Source organism: Corvus moneduloides, chromosome 5 (assembly GCF_009650955.1).
Source record: "Corvus moneduloides isolate bCorMon1 chromosome 5, bCorMon1.pri, whole genome shotgun sequence".
Taxonomy (NCBI): domain Eukaryota; kingdom Metazoa; phylum Chordata; class Aves; order Passeriformes; family Corvidae; genus Corvus; species Corvus moneduloides.
Genome location: NC_045480.1, coordinates 73,636,720 through 73,664,164, shown reverse-complemented (window position 1 = coordinate 73,664,164; position 27,445 = coordinate 73,636,720). Strand labels below are relative to the sequence as shown.

The following is a 27,445-nucleotide window of genomic DNA, read 5'->3' as shown; positions in this document are numbered from 1 at the left end:
GGTGCAAAAAAATAATCCATAAAACAGGTTTTCTGATTGGGAAAGGCAGTTTGAGCAGGCTTTTTTTACAATCTCCTGTACTCCCTACCCCCATTTGGTTTAACGTTCCTGGACCATTTTTCAAAATAAACTGTCACTGCAGGCTGTAGCGTTCCAATAGCAAAAACTGAACCCCCACCCCTCTCTACTCATGTTGTGAGAGTCTCACGATGTGCTGTATTATTACCTTAATCTGCCAGGGTAGACTGATCGTAGATGCTCTCATGAGTATTAAAATGTATGTTTTTAAACAGGACAAGAGAATTAAATGAGGACTAAGTAGAGGTATTCTCTTTATTACCAAAAAAAAAAAGAATTTGATGCATTTACCATTCTCAATTCCTTTAAAATTTTATTTTATTTACTCATAGAGAGCCAATAAGTTATATAAATCAGAGTAGTTTTCATTTCCTTACTGAAGTAGTCAATAAGATTTTAACTTAGATTGATGCTGACTCAGTAGCACATTAGATCTGAGAGCGTACTGGTCATTGTTGTCCACAGCAATTCTTCACCCCAAGGCTACATTTCTTGCACAGCTTTCAATGAAAACTCTTCCATGCCATCAGCAGAACGCTGTGGTTCCCCAGGACGTTCCAAGTGCAGCCAGGGCAGGTGTCCAGGCACACATCTGTGTGCAGGTCCCCTAGCACCCCCAGAACCAGCCCCGAGGCTGGCAGAGGCCACCCCCAACCCTTCTGCCTGCCACTGCTCTTGAGAGGAAGCCACAAACTACACTGAAGCTCCATGCTGAAGGCAGGGGGAATGACTCCATGTGACAGATGTTAAACCAAATACTTTTGCATTTAATTATGTTAAGAGCTCAGGAAAGTTAAAACCATAGACAAATGCACAGAACTGTCAATGACAATGAACCAAGGCAGCAACATTGTCATCCCCTGCTTTAAACAGTGTCTGAAGCAACTTCTAAACAAGTACAACTTCGGATATTCATGTAGAACTGAAACTGGTTTTTGTTTGCTTTACCTAATACAAAGGGTTTTCCAACACTTGAGTAACTTGTAACTAGGCCCATGGTTGTCATTTCCCCATCTGCTTCCTATAAGCAGACATTTTCCTTTGTACACCAGTAATAGATTTTTCCCCAACAGCAATGCAATCTAGTTTTCATGGTAACACACAACAGCATTCTAGTCTTGCTCCTCTTCATCCCCATCCTCATCTTCTTCCCCTTGATCTCCAGATTCAGTATCATCTTCATCTTCAACCTGAAATTAATACAAGATCTGTTGAGAGCAGTCATACCCCTTATTTGATGCAACCTTTTGAAGGCAAGACAAATGCCGAGTGCAAATAAGCTTAAAGATAACCTAAAGCTACTATGCCAGATCAATTAATGCTTATCAAATGCAACTGTCATCTTGTAATGGCCATGGTTCTTTACTTCTCTGCTAAAGATGGCTGGCCACTGGGGACAACAGGCAGTGGTCATCTTTCATTGATGGCTGCCAAAAGAAGTTGAAAAAGTAACTCTGGTAGATTTAACTTGCCTCTACTTACAGAAAGGGGCCTCACCAGACTTTTTGGATCAAGTATTACCATGCCCAGACCTGCCTCAGACCCAAGAACTCACTGAATCCATTCCTTTGCTTACCGGTACACCAAGATCCTTCAATTTGATCTTCAGTGCAGATATTTTCTGATCCTGGTCAGCCAAAAGCACCAGGAGATCATCCTGTTCTTTCTTGGATTCCGCAACTTCACGCTGCAATTTACTTTTCTCATCTTGCAATATAGCAACCGTACTACTGGATGAGTCCAGGTGCTGCTTTAGTGATTCCTTCTCCTCAGAAAGAGCTTTGACTTGACTCTGACAACAGGGAAAATCCTCATCAAGTTACAATACAAGCATAGGAAAAGCTGAAGCCCTGTATCCTACAAACACATTCTACATACAACCTCCTGCAGCTCCGTCCCGCCATTGGTTCCTGTAGCCTTGCTCCCACACACACTTACACATCCTTACCCAAACTATTACAACTTGGATAAAGTAGGAACAATATTAACAGTGGTTACCTTCCTCCAGTCAAACTGGACTGTCTGTGTCAGAGTAAAGCTACACCCTAGACTGTCCTTACCAACTCCTTAAAGGCAGACAAGGTTTCATTTCCCAAGTGAAAAATAAAGGAGACATGCAGTTTCCCCTCCAGAGCCTGAAAATACTGAGGATGCTGAAGAAACAAGCCACTTCCACCAGCTTTGGCTACTGTAGAAGCCTCCTAATTGAAGGCCCAGTATCCAGTGGCTTGGTCTCATGCTCATCCACTACCCACCTTCAATTCTTTTATTTCTTGCTCCAGTCGTCCCTCCAATTCCGAGCCGGTTGCTGCTGTTGCACCACTGTCTCCTAACATGGGATCTGCAGTTGTAGTCTGTGGACAAGGAATTCACTCTCAGTGCTGCACATAGTAAGACAGCAAGCTGAGCCATTACACCGTCATTTCTTTAAAAGCATATTATCTTTTTACAGCATAGCCGAAGTACTGTGATTACGTACACCCCATGCTGCAAGGCATCAGCAAACACATCTGAGCTTCCTCGGGTCTCAGACTCACACACACATACCACACCAAGGAGAACACAAGGCAAAACCTTTATTTCATAGCAGCTGCACTTGAAAGGCTTTTAGGGGTTTTTCTAGGCAGACCCTATTACAGGCAATCCACCTTTGCTCTGATACTTCTGAAGTGCCACAGAAGTCTATTTATTAGGCTAAAGATCCAATTCTTTGCATAAGACTACTAAAAATAACAGGAGTTTCATCTCAGCCCTACACAAAGTTATTTCCAAAACGTGGCAGCTGCCTGTCAGCTACAACTGCCACATGGCACAAATTTGAGACCAATGCCTCTCCAGCTGGAGAACACTTAAGCCAGTACTCCAAGCAAGGGAGGCAGTAGGATGTGGGACAGCCTTGAGGTGGTCTGACAGCTGGTGGGACACCAGGACACACCTCTGCCTCACGGGCACATGTGGCCACCAGCACCTGTGCAACGGCATCTTCCCGCAGAGCGGCTGAGCCTGCATCCCTCGGACCATGGGGACACTAAACACTTGTCTGTCAACTGCTCATGGGGCCCATGGTCCCACAGCTTGATCTGTTAGCTCTGCTGCTGAAGTGTCTGGAACATTTTCGGACAACTTCCTCGGGCTCTGTATTAGTTTTGAAGACAGTCACATTTATTTAGCCACAAGGCTTTACTGCCTCATCAGTGCAGTATACAGCCAAAAAACTGCTGCAGCATTTGGAGGCCTGCACAGACAGATGCCCCTATCATTTGCCCTTCAGCTGTACATCAACTTGGAAATTAGTATCGTCAGCTGTTTGTAAGAATAACAATCTGTCTCCTGTGTAAGATACCACAGTTGTGCCTCAAAAAGGCTATTTCCTTTAATTAGAGTATAAGCTTGGAACAGCCAGTAGTTGATAATAGCTTAAAAATACTGAGGACCAGTGCCATCAGAGAGCACTAACTTGACTAAAAGTCCCCTCCACAGTCATGAAAGATTTGTCTGGTAACTCATTACTTAATTTGAAACACTGATGGAATCTGTGTGCACTTAAAGCAAGCTTGGTTTAGGAAAGTAGTTACAGACAGTAGCAGGAAAGCAAGTCTTGAAGATTTAGTTCCCATGGGTAAAAGAAACAACTTATTCACCAGTACCATTACTTGTAGCTTTTGATTCTCCATCTGAAGCTTAGAGATTTCCACAGACTGTAGTTGTATCTGACTCCTGAGCATTTCTAACTCCTTTGGGAAACAGAGACAAAACTTTTCAGTTAATTTGGATAAAACAAGATATTCACATGAAATCTTCCTGAGCCTACTGCTTCATACTAGCAAAATGTAACAGGAAAGCTGCCTCTTAACGGGACCACAACAGCTCTTGCCCTAAATGAAAGGCCTAGACAGCAATGTGCCCCATTGTCCACCCTGCTCTTACCAACTCTTTTCTGTGCAATGCCCAACCAAGGCACCTGTATGAGCCTCAGTGACTTTCACAAAGGTGTTTCATACCACTTGCACTCCCATCGGTGGCCTCTGTGCATTGCCCTTCTTGGTGCAGAAACCCATGATGACTTACTAATCCAGGCACCATTAGTTCTCCAACGAGAGGAACTCTGCCAGGTATTTCTTGAGCAACAGCTACCTTAAAGAACTGAATCTCCAGTTCAGACACTTATTCTGTGCTGTACACCTAATACCTGGAAACTTTCATAACATTTAAACATCCTTTTTGCACTGGATAAACACATTTTGCCAGTCAGTTCAAGTGCCTTCTGCTGGCTCAAACCTGCTTAGTGAAAACAACCTATTCATTTTTAGATGCATAACCTTGATGCTCCAAGATTAGGACCGTCATCACAAAGATACCTGATCAAAACCAGCAACACATTCAAGAATCAGCGTGCCTCCCTGAAGGATAAAGCTCCCTTCCCATCCCAAGCTACCCCTGTTCACCCCAGCTTTGCTGAAATACCACAAGTTCACCTTCTGTAGCTCATTATTGTGCTCCAAGCCACCAAATTTGCTGGTCTGTGAAGACTGCTCTGTAGTTCCCATTTCCAGCTGGGAAGAATTCTGTAAGAACAACAGAAAATCAGCTTTAGTACTAGAACTCTAAATGTAGTCATGTCAAAACAGCCCTAGCTGTTCTTGCATTATCACAATTCCCAGCAGCAAAGCTGCAAGCAGGCTGAGCAATGCACATCAAAGCTCTCTGATAAAGTGAGAGCAGCTGGATTGTCCTTTAAGGTGGGTGCAGAAGGACCTGCCACCAGTGCAAATGCAGGAGACATGCACCAAATAAACACAGCACACACTGCCCTGCATTGTGACAAAGCACTAAGCTCCTAGCACATCCCTACCATTTTTTCCCCACCCTCTTTTGAAAACAGCCTATAAAGCACTGATTCTACAGCTGCACCGATTCTGCTTGGCAGCAGTTTGAGGCAGACAAGGCTCTGCTCAAGCCATCTCCCACCATATTCCCTATTTGCAGCACAAAATCCGGCAGGATGGCTTGGCTGCCACCACAATGAGGACATGCACAGCCTAAGGCAAGTTATCCTTGAAACCAGGAATTGGCAGCTGGATCAAGTCCCACTGAGACAATACTTACCAATTTTTCTATCACAGAATCCTTTTCTTTTAACTGCCCTTGCAGCAGCTCATGTTTGTTTTTCCACTCTTCCAATTCCTCTTTCAATTTGCTCACTTCCTCTGTCTGAATGCCATTCATCTGAAATGTCTCACCATGGGAATTATGATGCTGGGTGTCCTTTCCTAAACAGCAAGAGTTTACAACAAAGGTCAAACAAGCAATTCTAGAACTTAGCTTCCAGCACACCAGTCGAAGTACTTGTTACCCATCCTGCTCCTGCCCCACAAGGCAATACAAGCCCTTCTCATTCCAACTAAAGGAGCAAAGCACAGTACTTAACAGTTCTCTACATATAAAAAAGAATTAACTATGAAGAGCTCTCATTTACCATTCCTTCAGGTATGTATGCTGCCTGCTGCTTCAGCCATTCAGTTCATCCAAAGTAACAGCATGGGCAAATTCTGAAGATAATTGTTTCCTTAGGTGTTTTTAATCATAAGCAATCATGCAGGGAGTTGGGTTTTTTTTAAATCATGTCATGTACAGCTTATCCAGCATTTTGACCTTGGGATAAGGAGAACATACTGCCCTGATTTACATATGAAATTAACAATTCCTCTAGTGACAGTAACAGGCTTCATCTTGCACATTGGCCATACCATCTTCCCCAATTCACACTTCCGTTCCAGACCCAAACTTCAGCACATTTCAGGGCCCATCAGGTCATGTTCTGAACCCAGACAGGCAGCAACCCATTTGGATTAACTTTACCCAAGGCAGAGGCAGCCTCTCCCAGCAGCTCCCACAGAAAGTGTGAGCTCTTACACCTACAAGGCTGTCTCTGCTGGAGCTCTGCTGCAGCTTGCCAGAAATCACAACATCTTTGCACAAGCAAGATGATTTTATATTGTTACTCATGAAGCCTACCTAGCTGTACTTTCAGGAGATTATACTGGTCCTTATGCTGCTGGATCTGAGACACTTGCTGTGTGACTGTAGCCTGGAGCTGTTCATTTTGAGATGTTAAAGTGTTGATTCGTTGTTTTAGTTCTTCAAGTTCCTGGTCCTGTGAAAGAAAAAAAGGCACAATACTATATATATATATAGTTATACTACTAACTCTCAAATACAATCCTGTCAGGAAGGTGAAGGAAAGCAGCAAAACCTGAGCTCCACCACTTGGTGCTACATGAGACAGATGAGCAGGAAAGCCACCTGCAAACCTAGATAGCTATGCCTAGGAAAAACACCCAGGAAATACAGCTGCCTGTCACACCAACAGCAGGAGGAGAAAGGGAAAGGTGGGAAATTTGCCAATTGTCATTTTTATCTAGCATACTAAAGCCTGCATTTGTTTAGTCTACTACCTCAGGAGTCTTTTAAGAAATCATGTTAACTACAGACATCACATGTTCAGTAAAGCCTCTGATAGTTCTGAAGTGCCCCTAATGCCTTATGTACCCCACACTCTGATCTCAAAACACCTGCTTCAGCTTCCCATTAGCAGTTTAAGTTAATTAGCTTTGCTCCGCTACATCTCCACCTAAGCTGCAGCAACCGCACAAGTTAACTATCCCTGGAAAAAGGTTTTGAGTCCAATCCCAGCAGGTATACCCAAACTTCACCAACAAACCATTTCTTCACATAGCCCCATTTCATCAGTCATCAAAGTGAGAGCACAGAACTAAGAATTGCATCTCTGAAGAGCCGCAAGTTCTCTGAGTTCTCATTTGAAAAGAAACGCTCCAACACTGGTACGAGCATGTACCCCAAGAAAAAAAAAATTAACTGGTGTTCCAAACACTGACATTTCAGTTGAACCTTGACATCAGTGCTGTTAGAAGCATTTCTGCATTGCTAGATTCCTTATTTGTTTTGGAACAAGGGGGATCTAAGTGCATCGCAACACCTCCAAAAGACAAAACCAACAGCTTTTAGAGGCACGTGTATGGTCCAGCTCCCTCTTACCTGCTCTCTAATGACTTTTTTGTAGTGAGTCACAATGTTGTCATGCTGTTCCAATGTCTTCTTGACCTCCTCTTCCTTTTTATCTTCCTCACTGGACTTGTAAATTGCTTTACTTATGACACCTGTCAGAAACAGTTTCTGTCAACTAGAGCCCAGTTCACATCTTTGTCCTCAAAAAAGTCTCACTGCCTCACAGTTTGAGTTCATAGCATTCGAAACTCCACCCACACATTAAAAAAGGGATTGTCACAAAGGTTTAATAGAAATGGTGATTTTATTGCAGTTTGCACATTTACTGCTTTACTCTGTTTCAGACAAGTAAATGGGTGTTTTGAGTATTTCCTATCAAAAAAGCTGTGTTTTACTGGCAGTATAGCCCCACTACAGCTGCAGCCCAAATAATTTTGCAAATAAGTGAAAGACTTGGGACTGCAAGAGCAACATGCAGATGAAACTGCTTGGGCAAATCCATGTTTACAACTGCTGTTTTAAGGTTTTTTTCTTTCTCTAGACTGGATTTAAGTTTAGAGCAATATTAATAAACAGGACACCAGTCAGATGTTAGGGGTGATGACAATCTGTGAAGCACAGACTAAATCAAGTGTCCATTTCCTAACAAGACAAGAAATTCAGCATTTATCTTTTTTAATTTATCAAATACAAACAGCAAATATCTGGATTACGTACTTCAGCAAATGAAGCTTCTACGACCAGTGTATGTGCTCAATACTTGAGTTTCCATGTGAGCACAGGTCAACACCTCTTGGCCAGTGTGATAACTCCCAGAATCTATTGATAATCATTTCACCCAAGAACATCAGGTAATCCAGTCAGAGTGTTTTTACTGAACACTTAAACTGCATCTTGGGTATATGATTACTTAGAGCTATTACCATAACCTTTAGTGTCATCACACTAAAGAGTAACACAGGATGTTTGGTAGCTCATCCATCAGTTCATGACAAAACCTAGAGAAATGAGTGTTAACATCTCACCTTCCAATTCCTTTACCAGCTTGGTAAATTCATGGTCAAACATCATGTGGTCTGGGCTAGAGAAACTAGGCTGTGGTTTCTGAGCAGCTCTGGAATAAAGTTCATGTTTGCTAATGAAGCCAAGCTTCTCAATGAAGTTCTCCCTGCCAATCCTCTTCTCAATCAGCTGCTTCAGTTTCTCTCTACAAGGAAGAGACAAATCACTGACAGGGCAACAACTGGACAAGAAGTGAACCCATCATTCCCTCAAGGTGGGTTCTGCAGATACAACTCTTATCTGTCTCAAGTCTTAACCCTACTGCTGTGCCACTTAAAAGCCTCTTGAACCACCATCTGCCTTTGACAGAACCTTTCCCTACCATCCTGTTATTTCTCTGTCATACTTACTTCCTGTAATTCTCAAGGGAATTGTCATTGTAGTAGATGGAAATGCCAAGCAAAAGTGCACACAGGCCTTGGACAAGCTGCTCCTCTTCTCCAAGGTTTTCAGCTATCTGCCCTGTGAGCTAGAACTCTTGATAAGGATATTGGAGGTATTTCATAATCACAACACATGTAACACTTCTCCTTGTATACATTTCCTTTTATTTACACACAAACCCAAGCTTTGTTAGGAAGTAAGACAAAAGAGCTGACAAAACCCTTGCAAAGTTAAATCCTGTTTTGAAGAACTTGGGTAATCAGTGGTTTCCCATAAATTTGTGAGTAGCTGTTTAACCTGAGAGATTTACTTGTTCCAAAACACTCCTGCAGTGTAGATAAGGTGCCAGTTTAGCTTTATGTGCTCAAGTACCTGATCATTTTTTTCCTGAAAAACAAGCACAGAAATTACAGCAGTACAAAGCACTCTTCCTGCCTCTTCAGTGTAAGTTTAGTTCACACTAAAAATACCAACAAGCTTGATGCACTAAAAACACACTTGGCTGGCAGACAAACAGTTTTCAACTACTTTGGTATGTGCATCTTACACACAGCTCAGTGTACACAGAGCACTGGCAACAAAAGGCTCATTTTCTCTCTTGGCCCAGTGCAGTTTCTGTTTTGCAGAATCCCCATAAACTGATCTAGAGAAACATTTAACTTGAACATGAGTAACCCAAGTAATGTCTAAGCAAGGGGTTCTACTCTGTAAGCAAGTCAAGGATACAAAAGGAACATTGGCTGGATTGTGAAGGAAGTGGGTGACAGCAATGGAGCAGTTGCTCAGCCAAGTACAAAGCAACATCAGTAGTCCAACTCTGGTCTGTACTTTGCTGCCCTGTGAAGAATAAACACCCCCATCATTACCTTTCCACAGAGAGGACTAAAATACAAACCCAAGCTGTATTGGATCAGAACTCACCTTCTTCCACCTTATCATTTTATGAACTACAAGTCATGTCTTTCCAAACACCCATTTGTTAGTTATACTGAACAGCTTTAATGCTGGATAAAACAAGGATCAAACCGTTCATGTTGAACTGTTTTCAGAGCAAACCAGCAAGCAACACAGATGTGAAACATGACTCAATGCAAATCAGCACCAATATAAAATCGTAACATGTTAGTTCTGCATTTTTAATACAAGGGTGACATGAAGGAACACACACAAAACCCCTGTAAAAGAAGGAACAAGGTGTACATTTAGTCAGGTAAGGATTCCCTGGGAAAGACGCATCACCAAGACCTCCCCTGCTGACTAAAAACTGCCAGGTGTTCCTAGTATTATTTTCTAGGTAAAAGAACAATAATCTTGTCACAGCCTTTGGTTCAGACAATATGCACATTAAGCCAGCAAGGCAAATGCTAACTGCAGCATTTTATTTTTGTTAGACAGACAAAATTAATTTTATCTCCAAATTGACTGTCTGATCAATTTTGTCTCCGCTGCAGGTATTTGGGCCCAGCTGAGCTAAGACAAGCATCCATCTCATCCAACATTCAGATGGCAACCAAGAAAAGTGTTCCCTCCCCCATTTACAAATACTGGCTCTAATTGTCCCAGAAGGATTTGCCAGCCCATGCACACTAGGAATAACCCCTGTAACTGGCACTGGGCTTAGAGCACATGGCCACAGCTCAACTTTCCCCAGCACTGGTACCAGTGTCCCTTCCCTCCTGAGAAACATGGAGTTAATTCTGCTTGTGCAGCCCAGCACTTCAGCACACACATATGCTGGAAGCAGCTGCAAACCATACTTGCTGTCAAGCACTGCTTTTTGTGCTGAGGTCAAATCGGTGCCTTCTGCCTAAGGATTTTCACACAGCCCAAAACATCCTCTCTAAAACAGAGCTATTTTCTAGACATACCATGGTAATAACACCTACTCTGACAGATTACAGCTCCCCATGGCTGCTGTTCCACAGTTCAGTGCTGGTAACAACCCAGCCCTACCACCCCCCAGGACGGCTGTGATCAACAGGGTAAAACACAACACAGTTCTACAACAGAAACACTTCTTTTTGTGCCACCAATAACCAGCTCAGCTGTGTTTTAAGTAACAGCCTGGAAATGAAACAACTCTTCAGGGGTCACATGCTCATGACGAGATCCCTGCTATTCCCAGTTAGGAAGGCAGGCAGGCTGGAAGGCAGGTTAGACAGTTTTTCTTTTAGCAGTCAGGACATCAGCAGCATATCCCCACTTCTGATGGTACCAACTGTTTGCTACAGGCCATTCAGAAAACACTATTTCTAACAGTTTTAGTTTTCCTTACAAGAAAGCACACCTATTATGTGAACAGATGGTCAATTAGTCTGCCCCCTAGAAAGAAAGCACCCGTGCTGCCCAAGGTACGGATCCCATAGTTTTGGGGAGCACTCCCAGAGATTCCACTGGAGGCACCAAGAGTTTGTTACGCCCGGGAAAACCCAAACCACTGCAACACAAAGCTGTAAGTGGAAACACATCAAAAAGCAGTTAAAGAAATCCTCCCCAGCAGACCCCAGACAATAGGAAAGGCCTGCTTTTGGCAGGAAAATGCACAAGCTGTGCCAAAAAATACATACCCGTCTGTCGATCTTATCACCCTGCAAGTTACACACATATTACTTGAGAACCTTCAAGTGGAACATTTCAGAAACATCCCCCCATATCTGAGTCCCTTTTATCATGTAGTGCTGAAGAAGCACAAGCACTTTTACTGACTCAAATTTACCTTACACAGAAATGCCAGGAATAGGATAAAAATGAATACTGGCTATTTTTAGCTAAAGCAGGTGAAAAGTCATAGGAAAAAATTCAGTATTCCAGCCATTATTTTCACTTGCAGGAAAGTCTAAGTGCCACCAGAGTTAACCAACTCTTTACTACTACACAGGCTTTTTCCCTGAATGGCTCTAACAGAGGTGAGTGTCACAAGGAGGCATGGGCCAGGAAGTGAACTTCACTCACTTGACATTTGCAAAAGCAGGTATTAACATGTTGAAAAAGCTCAAAAAAAGCTTTTATTTTTGCACAAAGCCAACCATCAGTACATGACAGCCTGTTTTTTTCATGATGTTTCCAGCTAGCAGGTTCAGGTTAAGTACCAAACAGGCACTTCTTCAGCAAAAAAACCCCAACATGACCAGGGATTCTGCCAGTTGACTTTATCCTTTAAACCACATTTAGGGCCTGGATGCTTTGGGGCCAACTGAGAATAGGCAGCATCAAGCAGCAATCTGATGGAAAAGCAAGATTTGCTGCTGTTCTCCTCCCCTTGAAGGAGCTTTAAGCAAAGCTTAAAAAACAGCCTGCAAAAGAGAATCCTCCTCCTCATCAAGGCAGCACTCGTGTCCCCACAATGCCCCTGCCCAGGAGGGGCACTGCCCCTGGACACCCATGCTGTAGCAGGGCGAGCAGCACTGTACCTGTGAGAGGATGTTGGTGCACTGCTGCAGCAGCGACACGGGCGGGTTGCCAATGCTGGTGGCCAGCTGGACCCGCAGCAGCTGCTCCTTGAGCGTGGCATTCTCCTGCAGGGCGTGGGCCAGGGCCACGGCAGCACACCAGTTGGACAGAGAGTCCGTGGAGAAGAGGCCCCCGCAGAGCAGCTGACCCGCCGAGACAGAGTTACCTGTAGCTACCAGAGAGGCCAAGAGGTACAAGGGAGATTAAAACAAGCCACATAATTGGCAAAATATTTAAGACAACACAGCTAGAACACAGGAAAAAAAAAAAAAAAAAAAAATCAAACTAATGAGGTTTTAGACAAATCTAAGCCAAATCGCCCTGCCTGGGTCAGTCACTTAGCAGAAGGTAAGTAACTTTTCATGAGACACCAGCTGGTGCACTAAACAGGTGCTAGTTCAGAACTCACTGCAGAGATGGTGCCCTGGCCTACCGTCAATAGTGGATGGCAGAAGCGTTGAGACAATTTCTCCTTGTCCTTTTTGGTTTTTGTACAGAAAGCACTGGAAACAGTAGAGAACAGCACAGCGTAGCACAAATGGCTGCCTCTCGTTTACCATGGACATGAGCAGCACTACAATTGCAGGCCTGTTGGGAAAGCAAGGAAGAGCCTTCAGAACTAAGCTGGGAATGAAAACAACTGCAGGTACATAATACAGGTGTATTCCACGGGTAAGGAAAGATACCATGGCCTACCACTGCATCTATTACTACTTCAAACAAGGGTATTAAAACCCAAGGTGTTAAAAGTTTTTCCGTTATTTATACACATAACAAGAGATTGATTATCCGTCTCTCTTGCCTCCAAATCCTCTTGGGACTGTCCTCTGGCTGACAGTGGCAGCACATCCCGATCTAAGACTTCTAAGCCATTGCTCATTTGCTTTTCAGGTGCCACATAATACCAGTTCTAGGCCTCATCTCTCTGCAAACACACTTGACACCTTAATGCTGTATCCAATACACCCCACATGAACTTGAAGTTGTTACTCTGGATCGTAATTCCAAGTGTGAAATTTATAAAAGCCTTACAATTGCCCATACCAATACATTATCACCTAACAGAGTTGAAACACTTTCCTTCCTCTACCTTGGTGGGTTAGAAGGTGCATTTACAGAGGCAAAGTAGTCTTGGTTTGTCTGGCATCCTCGGATGACCTCCGATACAGTGTTAATGGTCTAGGGAAAGGGCAGAGAAAAAAGTTAAATCCATGTTTCAATCTGAGTCATGGGCTACCACCCAGATGCCTCAAAATTATTCCAGATTACCCTGACAGTTCAGTATTGAAAAAATGAGCATTCCAAGTCTCAGCTCAGAGACTTAAGTAAAACCAGTGTGCATGAAATCAAGGCATTTAACAGCTGTTAAAGATGCTGAGCAAAGGTTAAGGGACAGAGAGCTCAGTCACCTCCAGCTTCATTTTGTATGCCAGATCAGTTTTGCTATGACAGCTAAATAACAGCTAAACTGGACATTTTAAAAAGTGGAAAGGTGAAACCTTTTAAGAAATTAGGAACTGGAATAAAGGAACCAGTCCACACTCCATCGAAGCATAAGGCTTTATCAAGGGAAAAACCCCTCATCCTACATTGCTGGCAGGGCTTTTCTAGAATCTAAAACCCCTCGTCACTGGAAGCCTATCAAATTAGACTATCTGTAGACTCTCAAAAAAATAAAAACACAAGAAACCCACCCCCAAACCAGGGAAAGGCATGAATGAATTCAGCTGGTCTGGGATATGTTGAAATCAAAAGGAAAGAAATAGGCAAATCCAAACCCTTTCCGGTTGCAGAACACAATGTAAATAACTCCTCTCTTTATGCTGCCCATGCAGGAAGCTGAAATCTCCAGCATCTGAAATAGTTGCTTAGCAAATATTCAGTTAGTCTCTGCAGCAGCTGGTTATCCCTGCAGACTGCTGTTATCACCCATTTGAACATTCCCACCCCTCCATCCATTGGCCCCTCTTACTTCTGTGAGGATATCAGCAGGAACCCCGGTGGCCATGAGGATAGTGCAGAGCTGCTGTAGGAGCCCACAGTGGAACATGGCCTTCTGACAGCTGCTGGTGGCACCAGGAGGGTTTGTGGGGGACACAAGGACCCGCACAAGCTACAGAGAAGGAAACACTGCTGTGTGAGCAGAGCTGGGGACCTTCGAACACAAAGCCAAGCTCAGTTGAGGTTTCACTGAAATAGAACTGCTTCCTAAAATGGAGCCTGGAGACAACGAACAGAATGCTGATCGCATTGATATGTACAGCTGCTTGATTTTCAGTTTCATACCGGGGGATTCTTTACATAGAACACCCCTAATTCTGTTTTTAGTTTAAATCACTGTTACATCTCAGGTGACATCAAGTTATGCAATATGCCAGCCATCACAGATTCACCTCTGACATGGTTTGTGCTGAAAGCAGCACAGCTCATGAGCACTGGTAGCTAATTCAGAGCTGAAGAAATGGATTTCACAGTTGTGACATTACACTTCTCACTGCACAAGAGCTGACAAAGAGATGGCATCGGTAACGAGGAGTTCTAACAGCGTTTTACCTGCAGCATCAGGTGAAGGTTAGTCACTTTCTGTGCAGACCACCCACAGTTGTCATCTCCAACCTCAAACCAAGGCTTCATACGCTGAATGTATGAACCTTCCTTGAAGAAATTCTGATTCGAATTATTATTCTTCAACAAGTTTTGCAACAGGAGGAGACAGTCTTCCACCACTATTCCTGATGAGACAAAAATCACAAGGTGAATCAAAACATGCCACACAAACAAATTAGCTTGTCCATACGCTGAGGATGTTCTAGATGGAACAGAGCACACATTTCTGAGCTCTTCATTCTTAACACACATTAGGCTTGGATCAGTAACTATGAAACTTGTGAAACCATAGTTTTTCTTCCACAAGTCCAAAGCAAATTTCCAAAGCATGTACAGCTCATATCAGTTAAGTTGGTAAATGGGAAAAGCCACCAACAAAACCTCACCATCACTTTGTGTCCTCAAGTTCACCTGTTCCAGAGTCAGACCACACTGTCCCTATCAAATGGACTCAAATGAAGTTCCTCCTGAACTGTGTCATGATTCTGAGGCAGCAGCTCTTCCTGGCTCTCATTCATTCTCTTCAATCACTGCCTACCATCTTCAAACCTCAAAGCTACTCTTTAGTTTTTGGATTACACTCAGATACAGGCTCCTCCTATCAGAGGAACAGATAAGTAGCTGGGGGGAAGCAGAGAAGTCTCAGCACCTAGGAATTTACATAACAAGTCTCCCAAAATTATTAGCTGCCTAAAAATCGCAGCTTTAAATCAAAGGTTTGCTGAATATTTCCATGCCAACATACCTGGAGTAATACAGCTGGGAGAGAAGCATTAACTGCTCCTGCAGCCCACAGAAAGGTCATGGAACAGCAACCTGCCATGCCACTGAAACAGACTGTAGTAAACTCATCATGTATTGCTAGTAAAAAACAAAAAAAGCCCTCAAGTGCTGCATTTGTTTTTTGCTCATGTTTAAAATTCTTCTCCCCTCCCAACAGGTGACTGACTTGTCAAGGAGCTGAGCAGAAAACTGAAGTTATTAGTGCAGCTGAAGTAACTCAGCAAGCTGTTACTTCCAGCCACTCCAAGCATCCAAGGATCTCACGGGAAGAACGCAGATGCTTAACTCAGTAAGTGACAAACGCAGCATACACATCTGACACTGCCATTCCAAGCAGATACATGCACAGGCCTAGGTCAAGCAAGAGCACACTAACTCATTCACACACGCTCAGAGGAGTGACCTGATGTTTTAAGTAAGTATGCCAACTTTTCAAAAGACACTGAAACACAGCTACCTGGTCAACCTGGTTTTGCTTCTCTTGTTCCAACCACTCTATAAATTGTGATCCTTTTTCCCACTGACCAAGCTCCAACCACCCCCTAAGGTAAGCCTGGAAACATCAGCTCATAGTTGCAGAAGCACAAGGCTAAGTCTTACGACTCCACTGTACCTCCATCGCTGTTTCCTTCCTCTGTTATGATATCCAGAAGTCTCTCAAAGGCATTTTCAAAGGCAACAATCTTCTGTATGGCTGCATTGCTTTTGGTCAATTGCTGTAACAACAGGACTCCCTTGACAGGTGGAGGAGAGGAGAAATCAAACTTGTGTTTTGTTAGAGCTCCATTGCTTTTCACAAGTCACAGCTCCTGGAAGGATGCTGAATCAGCAGCATAATCCTCAGCCAGGGTCACAGGCACACCCTCACACCGCACAGCTGAGCACATCTACAGCCCCCACGGACAGCAGGCACTGGCTCCTTGAGCCTCGATACATGGATAGAGAGGATGGAAGGGGCCCTTCAGAACCTCTGTACTTACATCATTGCGGATAACTTCCCTGGAGTCTGCTAGCAAGTCCATGAGGCGGGAAACACCTGCGAGAAACAGTTAAAAAAAGCCAAACATGAAAAGGTACAGCCTTTTCATACTGGAGGTCTTTAGAACATCTTGCTCAAGACTCCTCTAGGCCTCTGCCATGTCTGCTGAGCATCAAGCTCCAAGTGTACCAGCAATGGATTCAAGCACTTACCCATGGGGCTGACCAGAATGATCTGCTGCACCTGAGGCCCTTGCTGCTTTAAGAGAGATGTCAGTAGCTTCACTCCAGGCCAACGAACATGAAAATCAAATTCCTGAAAGGATGGAAAGGAGTAAGTTAAGTAACGAACTCCTCAGTATTTAACTCAGATACACTGACAGATGCCTAATACTGCTCAAAGCACAGCATAGGTTCCACATGGGAAAAGTGGAATATCATGTTTTTTACTGAAGTTGGACTAAAAAGGAAAGGAAAAAAAGAAGAGAGTACTTGTATTGTTCACTCTCTCAAGCACAATCATACTCTTAGTTTGGGAACAAAAATTTTAACAGCTGTAAGTAAAAAGGCAGGACATGAGGACAAAACCATTGGAAAATGAGTTAAATATCATGCTGCTGGAAAGCAGTCACCCTTTCCACTTGAACTGCATCTCATTACTGTCTCATGATGATTTAACGATCATCTGAAAAAGAATCCTTGCACAAGGGACAACCACTGCTGTTTGGGGAGCAATCATTTTTATTGTTTCTAATTAAGTAACTAAACCCCTTTCTCAAGGAACTGGATGAGAGAAAATGGCCACAGGGTGCACCAGGGGAAGTTTAGGTTAGCTATTCGGGGAAATTTCTTCACTGGAAAGGTGGTTGGGCATTCAATCGACTGCCCATGGCAGTGGTGGAATCACCCCTGGAAGTGTTCAGGAAACGTCAAAGTGGCACTTTGGGACATAGTTTAGCAGTGAACGTGGTGGTGCCGTGTTAACAGCTGGACTCCATGATCCTGGAGGCGTTTTCCAACCTAAACAGTTCTGTGATTCTCTTCCATGTTCCCCGGCTTTAAAAGCTGTGCCAAAGGTGTTCATGCACGTCAGTCCTGACTCACCTCCAGCCCCGCCTTCACTGGATCCTGGCACACGTCACCCCTCACACCAACTTCACTAGGAGGACAAAACCATGGCTCTCTCCATTAGATAAAGCACCACCCATCTCTCAGCAGCCTAAACATGACACAGTTACTCACCTCCACCAGAGTCAACAGCAGAGTGACATTTTCTTGCTGTTTAATGAAAATCTCTGTGAACTGACTCCCCAGATCATCAACTTGTTTTGCTGAGTTTTCTTCTGCAACAGTGAAAACCAACATATTACAACACAACTGGAACAACTTCAGCAGCTGTGATTTTTATTCTGACTAAAATAAGGCCATGGGTGACCAAAAGACTGAGTCACTGTTATAAATGTTAATTGAATTATTTTCAAAACAAACACCAAAACGAGCTTTTCACAACAAGAAGCCTACATTATTCTAAATGTAACTGTGGAATCTCAGCAGCTACATCCCCACATAGCTCCACTAACCCAAGAGAGCAGCCCCTCATAAGTACCCTACACCAATGGGCAAAGTACACTTCGCACCAAGAGCCTTCAAGCATGAGGAAGATAAATCATCTGAAGCTAAATGGCCCAAATACCTTAATTATTCTGCTGGGTTTAGCAATAGGAAAAAGACTTAAACATCAGGAAGGGAGAAGAGTCACACAGATAAGCATCAAAACCTCTCACTCTTGGAATGTGAAGTGATTTCAAATGTGCCAGACTTGAGTGCCACTCCATTCTTCACTCTACAGTTACGCAGAACTGGCCTAGCACATGAATTGTCTCTCATAATTATTTCATGCATCACTGTTGCCTGAACACAATGCAAACACAAATGCAAAAGTATCCCACAAAATGACAAAACCCCATGCAAGCACCATCTCTGCACCAGTGCTATTTTTCTAGGCTGAGTGACCATTTACGTAACTGTCCCACAGAACAGTGGCATGTAGGTACCACTGGCTGACATAATTAAGGAATGTCAGCTGAAAAACTGAGCAAGAGCAATTCTAAGTCAAAGGGAAAGGGATTGTTTTAGTAGAAATAAACAGAAAAACAGTAAAGCAAAATAATTTCTGACCAAATCCAAAAGTCTTCAGATTTTTTCCTCCTACTTGAAATACAGGATTTATAGCCTTATCAAGGAAACACAAATGAACCACTGAGCAGCTACCAAAAGGGTCAAAGACCACATACCATCTCCACACTCTGCACCTTCCTGGGCTACAGCAAAACAGAGAAACCAAGAGACTACTAGGAAAGTCTGGTGTCAAGGATACAATTTTAATTCACTGCAAGGTATCACTCTGTAAGGTCTACTTGTGACAGATTTCCAGTGCAGCAAAAGATCTGTTTGGCCTCCCAGACACCAGAGTAGCTGATCATTTCTCATGTCATAGAGCTGTATTTCCCCCTTGAAGCAGCCTTAGCAGTACATCGCTTACCACAGGGGCAGAGGAGCAGCAACACAGCTCTAAATTTCTAGCTGCAGAAAGGATGAAATACTACAAAAAAAATTAAAAGGGAAGACAGACTGTGCAAACTAACTCTAGCCCAGGCACATAGCCCCTAGCAGGACTTAAGTCCAACAGTGACCTCTCTGAAGCTGAGGGTCTTAGCAAGTCAGCGCCATTCCTGAACTGACATATATTCATTTACATAAATGAAGATAAACACTCCACACAAGTTCAGCTTCTGCACTTGCTGCTAAAGAATAAGAGGCAACTCAGCTGGGAATCACTCACACATGGATTGCACATCCTGTAGCTAGGTACATGCCAAGGAGAGAGAGCCCAAAAAACCTAAACATTTTACTTTCAAAATTAAGTTAAATATTTTAACTTGGACTTTTCCATGAGCTGTGACTGAACATCATGTCCCACCCTCAGCTGCAAATAGCAAGTGGTTGAACTCTCAATGCCAAGTGTTGCCCTTGCACAAGTTCCAGGTGCTAAGGCAAAACCTGAGCAGTGTACACAGCCTCTCAGGCTGTAGTTGGTTTTTCTTACTCTAGCTCAGTATTCTTCTATGAAAGGGCCAAATCGCCTTTTTCTTTTCAAGTGTTTCTTCTACTATGTTTAAAAAAAAACAAACAGGCAAAGGGAAACTATTTCCCAGTTACACCAGAAATCTTGCAACCAGCCTTCTATCCATAATTGTTCCTTAAATCTACGCATTCCCAGGGCTACCTCAATTCAAGCCAACAGCTTCCATCTATTAAGATGAGCTCTCAGCAATTCACTAGAAAGCAGCACTGCAAACTAGAAATTAGTTTTAAAAGATAAAATCAGTTTCAAAAGGAGAACATGCAAAGCATTAGTGGTAACCTAGGGTAGAAGTGAACACCGTATTTTAACATGCATTGCTTAAAAGAGACACTGTGAAGGATGCTCATGTGCAGCTCACACATTGTTGTCCAGCCTCAGAGCTTCTTGCAAACAGCAACTCTGTTCACAAAATTTGGCCCCTTAAAATCCTACCAGTTTGGGGCTGCACATCTTTGACATCCTTATCAAGAATTTACCATTACTGCAGTCTCTGGGGATCTGGTGGCATTCAACATGCCAAGTCACAGGAGCAATCAAATTGGAAACACACTTGAGCTCCAAAGAGTAAGGATAAAGCAGAAGGCAAAATGCCTTCCCTGAGCTCCAGCACAAGTTTTTACAGTGTCCTTTTTAAATGGCAGCAAATGTTACTGGCAGGAGTAGCAACTAGGGCTAAAACAAAGTGCCATATTTATGTAAGTAAAGGTTCTTTTACCTTCAGAGTCATCTGTCAGTGCAGATAAAATAAAAAGAAACAAGAGACAGGTTTACAAGTTGAACAGTTTTCCACACAGCACAACAAATTACGGCATAAGCTCAGGTTTCCAAAGCAGCCATCCCAGCTTCCTACAGCAGCCAGAAGTTCTCCTGCAGGAAGTTCTTACAGCAGGGGTTAAAGTGAAGCACTCCATAACCCTTACAACCCTGCTCATCTCTCACACACAACTCCAGCCGGACTATTCTTTGCTCTTCAGAAAAACCTGCCAACACTTTTGTCCAGTCCATAATCATGGCCTTGACCACAAACATGAATTCACCAGCACTATGAAACTTTGATCTTGTTCTAAACCTTTTTAATCAAGATGGGGAACTGGAGGAACATGGAAAAGAAAGCCAAGCACAATTTGAAACATGGTTTAGAATAACATTCATTGGCCTTTGAGACTGGTTTAAGGCCCTTCAAAAATGAAGGGGTGGCATGGATTTTCACAGCCCAGCCGTACAAAGACAAGTAGAATCTTTCTAAATATCTTTCTCCACTGCTGCAGCAGGGTTGAAAAAGGTTCTCACACTTATATGTGGCACCTTATCACAGGTACCTGAGATTTTAGATCTCAACATCCTTGTTAAATCGAGAGATGGTGAAGTCTCATTTGACAGTAACAGCCAGAACTACCCTTGCCCAACAGCAAAGAAGGACTTGATTCTGGACTTACAAACTAGAAAAAAAAGTTATCCCATTCCAACCTGACTCCTGTTCACAGAACAAAAAGTTTTTAAAATTAGTAAGCAAGAGATCGAGTGTTACTTTAATGCAAGTTGCATAAAAGATCTTTAGCATTGTCCTAAGAGCTATACACAGTAACAAAGCAAGTCTAGGTAAGCATTAGTAAATCACAGTATTACAGCTGATAATTTGAACAAAGCACCAAGGAAAGCAACCCCACAGTTAATACAACTATTACTACCAAGTGCTTACCTTGCTCCTCCTCTTCTAGGTCATTCGATATTACATTGTAGAGTGTGTCCAAAGCATAGCCAATTATTTCAGAATCTGAACTGCAAATGAAAGAACCACTTTTCTTTAATAACTTATTTCCAACTACTCTTACAACATTGCTCTTCCGCCCAGGCAGTTCCCTTTGCAGCACTAGGCCAAGTAAGAAGCACAGATTTATTGCAGCACCACATAACCATGAGCTGTCTGCTCCCTGAACAGAGTCAAGCTCCTTTTCCCAGTTCCACTCCCTCCGGTGAGCCTCAGGAAGTCTGTCGACACCAGGTGACCACAGAAAGCTTCACTGTAGGTGTGGCTTAAACTTTCTGACTCACTCCCTCCAGCCTGCTCCTATTCCAGGAGAAATCTCTGGGAATGCTTCAGACTTGCCAGAAGATCACCCAAGGAAGCTGCAGACAAAGCTTCCACACCTTCCCAGGTGGGACCTTCCCTGCTACACTGTCAGACAGAACCAGAGCCAAACCTCAGAGCTCCAGGGGAATGTAGCAACAGCTGTGGATTCTCACAAACAGGCAGCATCCATGTCACCAAACCCACTAAACCTCATTATTAAAGGGTTTTGAACTCCAGCACCTCCAGGAAGCTGCAGGGAAGCCTTGCTAACCCCAAAGCATTAGTTCACCTGCTCACACCCAGACTTCTCCTCTCAAGCCCTGCTTCAGGAGGGACCTGTTTGTTCTGTATTACCAAGGTTGAACCACCTGTAAGCCCTACACTACAAACAAGACACAGCACAAGAGTTTATGGGGCAGCATATAACCATTTCTGCTACTTGCTTTATTGCTCTTAAACCAAAAAAGAATGAAAGCACAGTCCATCAAAAAAAAAAAAAAACAACCAAACCAAAAAAAACCTCTAAAATCACAGAGAAAGGTGTATCCAAGTGCAGAAGGACACACCTCACAGCATTTCCATGACTCTATCAAGCATCTGAAAAGAAGATAGTCAAAAAAAGCTCTCTCACTCCAGCTTCTCAGTATTTACTCTCACTGGTCTCCAGGGCATTCCAAGTAAGGCCTCCACACTAAAGATAAATTTGCATTTCATGAGGCTGCTAGGCTGGTTCAGAGCAGAGGCCTGAACAACCACCTAACCTTATAGTCCATGAAAACAGTCTCATCTAGCAGGTATGATCACATCTCTAGCCTGCTGATGTCATCTTAGTTCTTCAACACACTACTACAAAGTCTATGCTTTCCTTTTCATAGAAATGAAGCAATTCCACATCTAAAAACACACAGAAATTATTTCTTGGAAATCTGAAAAGCAAGGCTGCAGCTTGGTGGGTTTTCTAACTTGCCCTGTTAGGGAAATTACAGCAGTTCCAAAAGGATAAGCAAATTTAATGTACACATAATTAAAAGCAGGCCTTGTTTCTCTGGTTGAAAGATAAGACATCACAAAATGAGGACAGCAGCATCCCACCTCTGCTGTTCATTGCCTTGCCACCATCTGCTGTTCAGCACATCCCACATCTCATTGATTATTCTGTTCAGGCTGAAGCTGCCCAGCTTTTACTCTATAGTAAAAACCAGTCAAGAAACAGGACTTCTCAGGCATCCATAAGAGGCAGCCTTTGTGCAGTGCACCAGTTCAGCACAAGCCACCTCAACCAACCTGCCTCTGCTAGTGGTGATTTTCCACAGCATTCAAACGAGACACCAGGGCCCCACCAAGTTCACAAACAACAGCAGAGCAGAACCTGTGGAAATGAAAGCACCTGTGCATCGACTGTCCTGCACATGGATAACTGACACTTGAGCCTCAGGGGAAAAAAAGGGCCCTCTCTTAGGTCCACATATTAGGCTCCAAACTCTTTCAGCTCTTTCAGTCATCACACTGAAATTCAAAAACCTTTTAATATAGGTACAAACAAAGCAGTTAAGGATCAAGTCGACTTCTCACTCCAGCGCCTTCTCTCACACCAACAGTTAAATGGTATTGCCCTGTTCTACAGTCAAACAGCAAATTTTTTTCAAAATAATCCCTCATGGGATGTAGCAACATCTCAACAAGAAGTCAGCAGAAGTCCTCTACCACATCACTACTTCATATTACAAAATAAACACGTGGCATAAGAATTCTAGTGTATGTAAGTCTGGAACATGTAGAAGCTGACTCAGGCTCTAGGATGTCCAATTCACAGAACTGGCAAACTTAAAGAAATCAGTTTTCTATAGAACAAGTTTTAAGCACTTGAGCAGGAGACCATTTCCCACAACCTACAAGTAAACTGTCTAACAAGTGGAACAACATCTTCCACTTAAGGAGGAGTACCTTGCTGTTTCAGAGTAAAGGCTGTAACCAATTCAGAGGAAGACCCCAGCATTCAAGGAACTGAGAACTGGACACAGTTACATTTTTCTAATCAAATTAAACCTGCTGTCATCTTAAACTTCACAGCAACACAGCCAATGGGCCACAGGCCAGCACATGTACATGATTTACATGAACACAGTGACATGTGAGAAGATAACTTCAGTCAGCCATTGACTTCTCTTCTTAAGCAGCTGCAGTGCAAAAAAAATAAACAGGTGGAAAAGAGCATTTTCCACTTCTGCAGAAAGCTTCAGGGCACTTCAGATGGATGCTGGAAAGGTCCAAAGATCAGACCTGTGGGCACCCACCAAAAGAGCAGCCTCCCAGTTCAATACACCCATCACAATGGGCTTTGGGGACAGGTGAGCCTGTGACTCCCTTATCAACCACCTCATCAGTTCAACTGGCTTTGATTTCATTGAAAAAGAGTCCCCAAAGCCTCACCTCTACCATTACTGACACCAAACAGTAACACAAACCCCAACACACATTAACACCTGCGCTGATCATACACAGGGACTACAACTCTCCCTTCAAGAAGCCACAGCACCAAACACCTGGCCCAGATGATGTGCTGGCCCACCAAACATGCAATAGCAAATGACTCCAGCAACATCTCAAAGCTCACATTTCTTCAGCTGAAAACCCAGAAAACCCCCATGAACTTATTACTTCTTACAACTGCAGCCTGAGTCACACAAGACACATGTGCAGAATCGCAGCACACACAAATTCCAAAGGATCGACTGGACCCCAAAAAGCACCGAAAAGCCTCATATCCCTGCCCTGAAGGGTTCAGGCTGCCTTCTCAACTCGATCAGTAGAGCCCCACCTCCCTTCTCAAAGTTCAAATCTGCCCTCAGAGCAGATAAGTGGATGAAAGTAGGCTCCTTACCCTAGTTTTTTAAAGGGCTTCCCCTTCACATCTGTGACAGTTACTCCTATAACCTTCCCTTTCACTGTTTGCACCAGGTCAGACATTGAATTTTAACTACCCAGCCTGCACAATAGGAATAACATCGACTTGCCTAGACAGCAGCCTCACACCTTCTTCCCAGCTGGCATAACTGGCCAGGCAAGAAAGGCCTCAACCAGCAGCCTTGGGTTGAGCTCTGAAGGGTTTCACATCCTGTATCCGTAACTAGAGCAGGAGGCCTCCTTCCAGACACTGAACTGCAGCTTCCCTAATTCTCCTTGGTATTGGCATCAAAGGACCTGCTCCTCCTTCCAGTGTATGTACATCTAGGTATTCCACAGCCTTCTGACTGTCTCATAAAAATTTACGAGCTTGATGTTCAAATCCAGACTGAATGACTATCCCCATGCATTTGCCTACCTAAATACCAAGTATGTGCAGTATTTGAAGCTTAAATCCAAGGACTGCAAACAGGTTCCACATTACAACATGTGGGCACTATCAGGTACAGCAGTGACTGCAAGGATGGATAATCAAGATATTCCAAACACTGGAGTGCATAAGTATTACATTCTAGTCCCCACAGAGCACTCAGACTCATGCATCTGTCTTAACAGCAGCCTTGGAGTCCCGATCTCCTGCTTACCTGAGCCCAACTTGTTTTTTAACACATACCAGCAAAAACACATGCCTGCTGACTTCATTCTTTTCCTCTTAATTCTGTCTGGCTCACCTTTTGCCCAGTAACAGGTTGATCTGGGTTATTTAAGACCGTGTATTTAGTTAATGTGATCTGTTTGGACTCACCTTCCCACAGCAGTGGAAAGATGCCCCTGAGAAGCACTAAGACACACTTTGGTAGTACCTTCACCCTAGAGCTTGTCTTGCTGTCCCTCATTCTGGTTCCTGGAATTCTGTTCTTTTTACTCCCGAATAGGCTCTGAGGACATTTACCAGCACAAAAAGCCAAGGTGACAGAGGAGTTCCAAGAAGCCCAGCTGCCCTCCCAGCTGTCAGTATAGGGCATCAGGTCTGCATTTGTTGTGTCAGCAGCAGAGAAGGGTCGGGCAGCAGCCCAAAGTGGCTGCAGGATGCTTACCGGTCTGTCTGGAGAACATGGATGAGGTGTTCCATGGCTTGTATGCCGACCTCCAACCGGTACTTCTGTTCGGAGGAGAAAAAAAAAGATAAATGGTGGAGCCCAAACCCAAACAAAGCCTTTTTAACAGTACCTGATAAAGCTACTTGAAATTCACGCCGCTACTCAGGAAGTTGGCTACTTACCTTGGATAATGACTTGAGAGCACGTACAGCATCCCTCCGGTCATCCAGCAACGTAGACGAAGCCACCCGGTCACACAGCTTCTGGATCTGGAAGGGGACGTACAACACAGGGGATAAGCCAGCACGCCGGGGCTGCAGGGGACACTCCCGACACACAGCCTAAGGGCAGGCACCGCAGGGGAGAGCTGCTCCTTTCCCGTTCCAGCCAGCAGCTCACGGCCCCGAGCAGGACCGGGCACCACCCGGGCCTGTCGGAGGCACCGGCGCGGCCGGCGACAGGGCGGCCTCAGCCGGGGCTGTCCCGGCCCCCCCGCGCTCCCTGCTCACCGTGTCCGCTCCCGAGGGCTGCGGGCCGGCGCTGGGGCCGCCCATGACGCCCCGCAAGAAGTTCATGGCGGCTCGGCCCGGCCCGGCCCGGCGCTCCCGCTCCCCCCGCGGAAGCGGCCGCCGCGCCTGCGCTGCCACGTGGCACCGCCGCGGCCGCGGGCGGGGCTCCCGGAGCCGCGCAGTCCGGCCCGAGGCCAGCTGCGAGTGCTCTGCCCCGTAGTGCTCGGGACCCGCAGCGCGGCCTGCCTTTCCACCAGGAACGGGCCCCCGAACAGGCCTGAATGGCGGGGCAGCTCGCAGAACGTCCTGCTGCGCGTTTGCTCACAATGAACAGCGGGGGCTGGGGACATGAACCTGTCTGAAAAGTAAAACAGCACACCCCTGTAACACAGTTCCCCCGCGACTCGGGGTCTGTGCACCCAGAGCAATCCCTAGGCAAACGCTACGGATTGGCATTCAGACATTGCATTCACTTCTAATGAGAAGCAGAAAGGTGATAGCCACTCTTAAACTACAAGTAAAAAATGTCCAAATTCTTTTGAAACTTAGTCACCTCAGTGAGAACCAGAAGCTTACCTAGATAACACTGATGGTTGAAGTCCAAGAGAAGAGCACGACGTACTTGGTTACTTTCAGATGCTGAATATCCTCACTGGATGCTACTGCAACATATTCTGGATTCCTGGTGAGGACCAACAGCCAAGAACTAGAACTTCAAACCCTTGAAACACTGCACCCACAAACCAGCTCCCAGCCTAAGGCTGCCTTCCTGATGGTTACTGGTAGGGTTTGGCAGTGTTTGGCTTATTCTACATAACCAATTAAAGTAATTTTAATTGCAACTACAGCAAACGGGCACAGAAAGTGTCAAGATCGCCCGTTCCAAAAGCTAGTTTATTTCATTCCGGGGAGACAATGCCTCTCACATCACAGTTTAAATCAAGAGCTTTGGGGATTTGATTTTCCTTATCAACTAAAGAAGAAAAGTAACCACACAGCGCATGGCCCAGAGAGTTTTTACTTTGTTGAGCAACAAAGAACCGTTCAGCCAGGTTCCGTCACTAAATAACCAGGTGGTTACAGCAACCATAGCCATAAGCAGTTCCCTGATCCACAGGAGGACAGCCTCAGCCTGCAGTCACCACACACCCCCAGCTTTGCTCCAGCCTTGCCAAGCACAGCCATGCACACCAGGGCTTTGCATCCATGACTCTGCTTCTCCCCTCAGCCTGCCCAGCAGCATGCTGGTGCTACAAAACTGAGCTGGAGCTCACTCACAACTGCCCTAGATAGTAAATGCGCAAATCCTCTTACACCTCATTGCCCGTGAGCAACAAAACAAGTCTGA

At 44.4% G+C, this 27,445-nt stretch overlaps 1 protein-coding gene across 9 annotated transcripts; it reads right to left on the bottom strand.

The window, feature by feature from the left end:
- Nucleotides 1–374: 374 nt before the first annotated feature.
- USO1 (USO1 vesicle transport factor) lies at nucleotides 375–26,220 on the bottom strand. Of its 9 annotated transcripts, none has more exons than XM_032108845.1 (26): nucleotides 26,098–26,220; nucleotides 25,771–25,857; nucleotides 25,586–25,650; nucleotides 21,213–21,292; nucleotides 20,229–20,240; nucleotides 17,611–17,711; nucleotides 16,582–16,684; nucleotides 16,371–16,426; nucleotides 16,004–16,124; nucleotides 14,554–14,732; nucleotides 13,973–14,113; nucleotides 13,091–13,179; nucleotides 12,434–12,588; nucleotides 11,961–12,172; nucleotides 11,118–11,138; nucleotides 9,277–9,387; nucleotides 8,517–8,635; nucleotides 8,130–8,311; nucleotides 7,135–7,256; nucleotides 6,094–6,232; nucleotides 5,185–5,348; nucleotides 4,554–4,643; nucleotides 3,726–3,812; nucleotides 2,334–2,432; nucleotides 1,655–1,870; nucleotides 375–1,268 (listed from the first exon to the last, which is right to left on the bottom strand). In XM_032108845.1, exons 1-26 carry the CDS (start codon nucleotides 26,161–26,163, stop codon nucleotides 1,191–1,193), a joined length of 2,895 nt encoding a protein of 964 aa, XP_031964736.1. In that variant the 5' UTR covers nucleotides 26,164–26,220; the 3' UTR covers nucleotides 375–1,190. The 9 variants fall into 9 exon arrangements, with proteins under 9 accessions (XP_031964736.1, XP_031964737.1, XP_031964741.1 ...); XM_032108846.1 differs by having other exon boundaries at nucleotides 11,961–12,166; XM_032108850.1 differs by lacking the exon at nucleotides 11,118–11,138.
- Nucleotides 26,221–27,445: the final 1,225 nt, after the last annotated feature.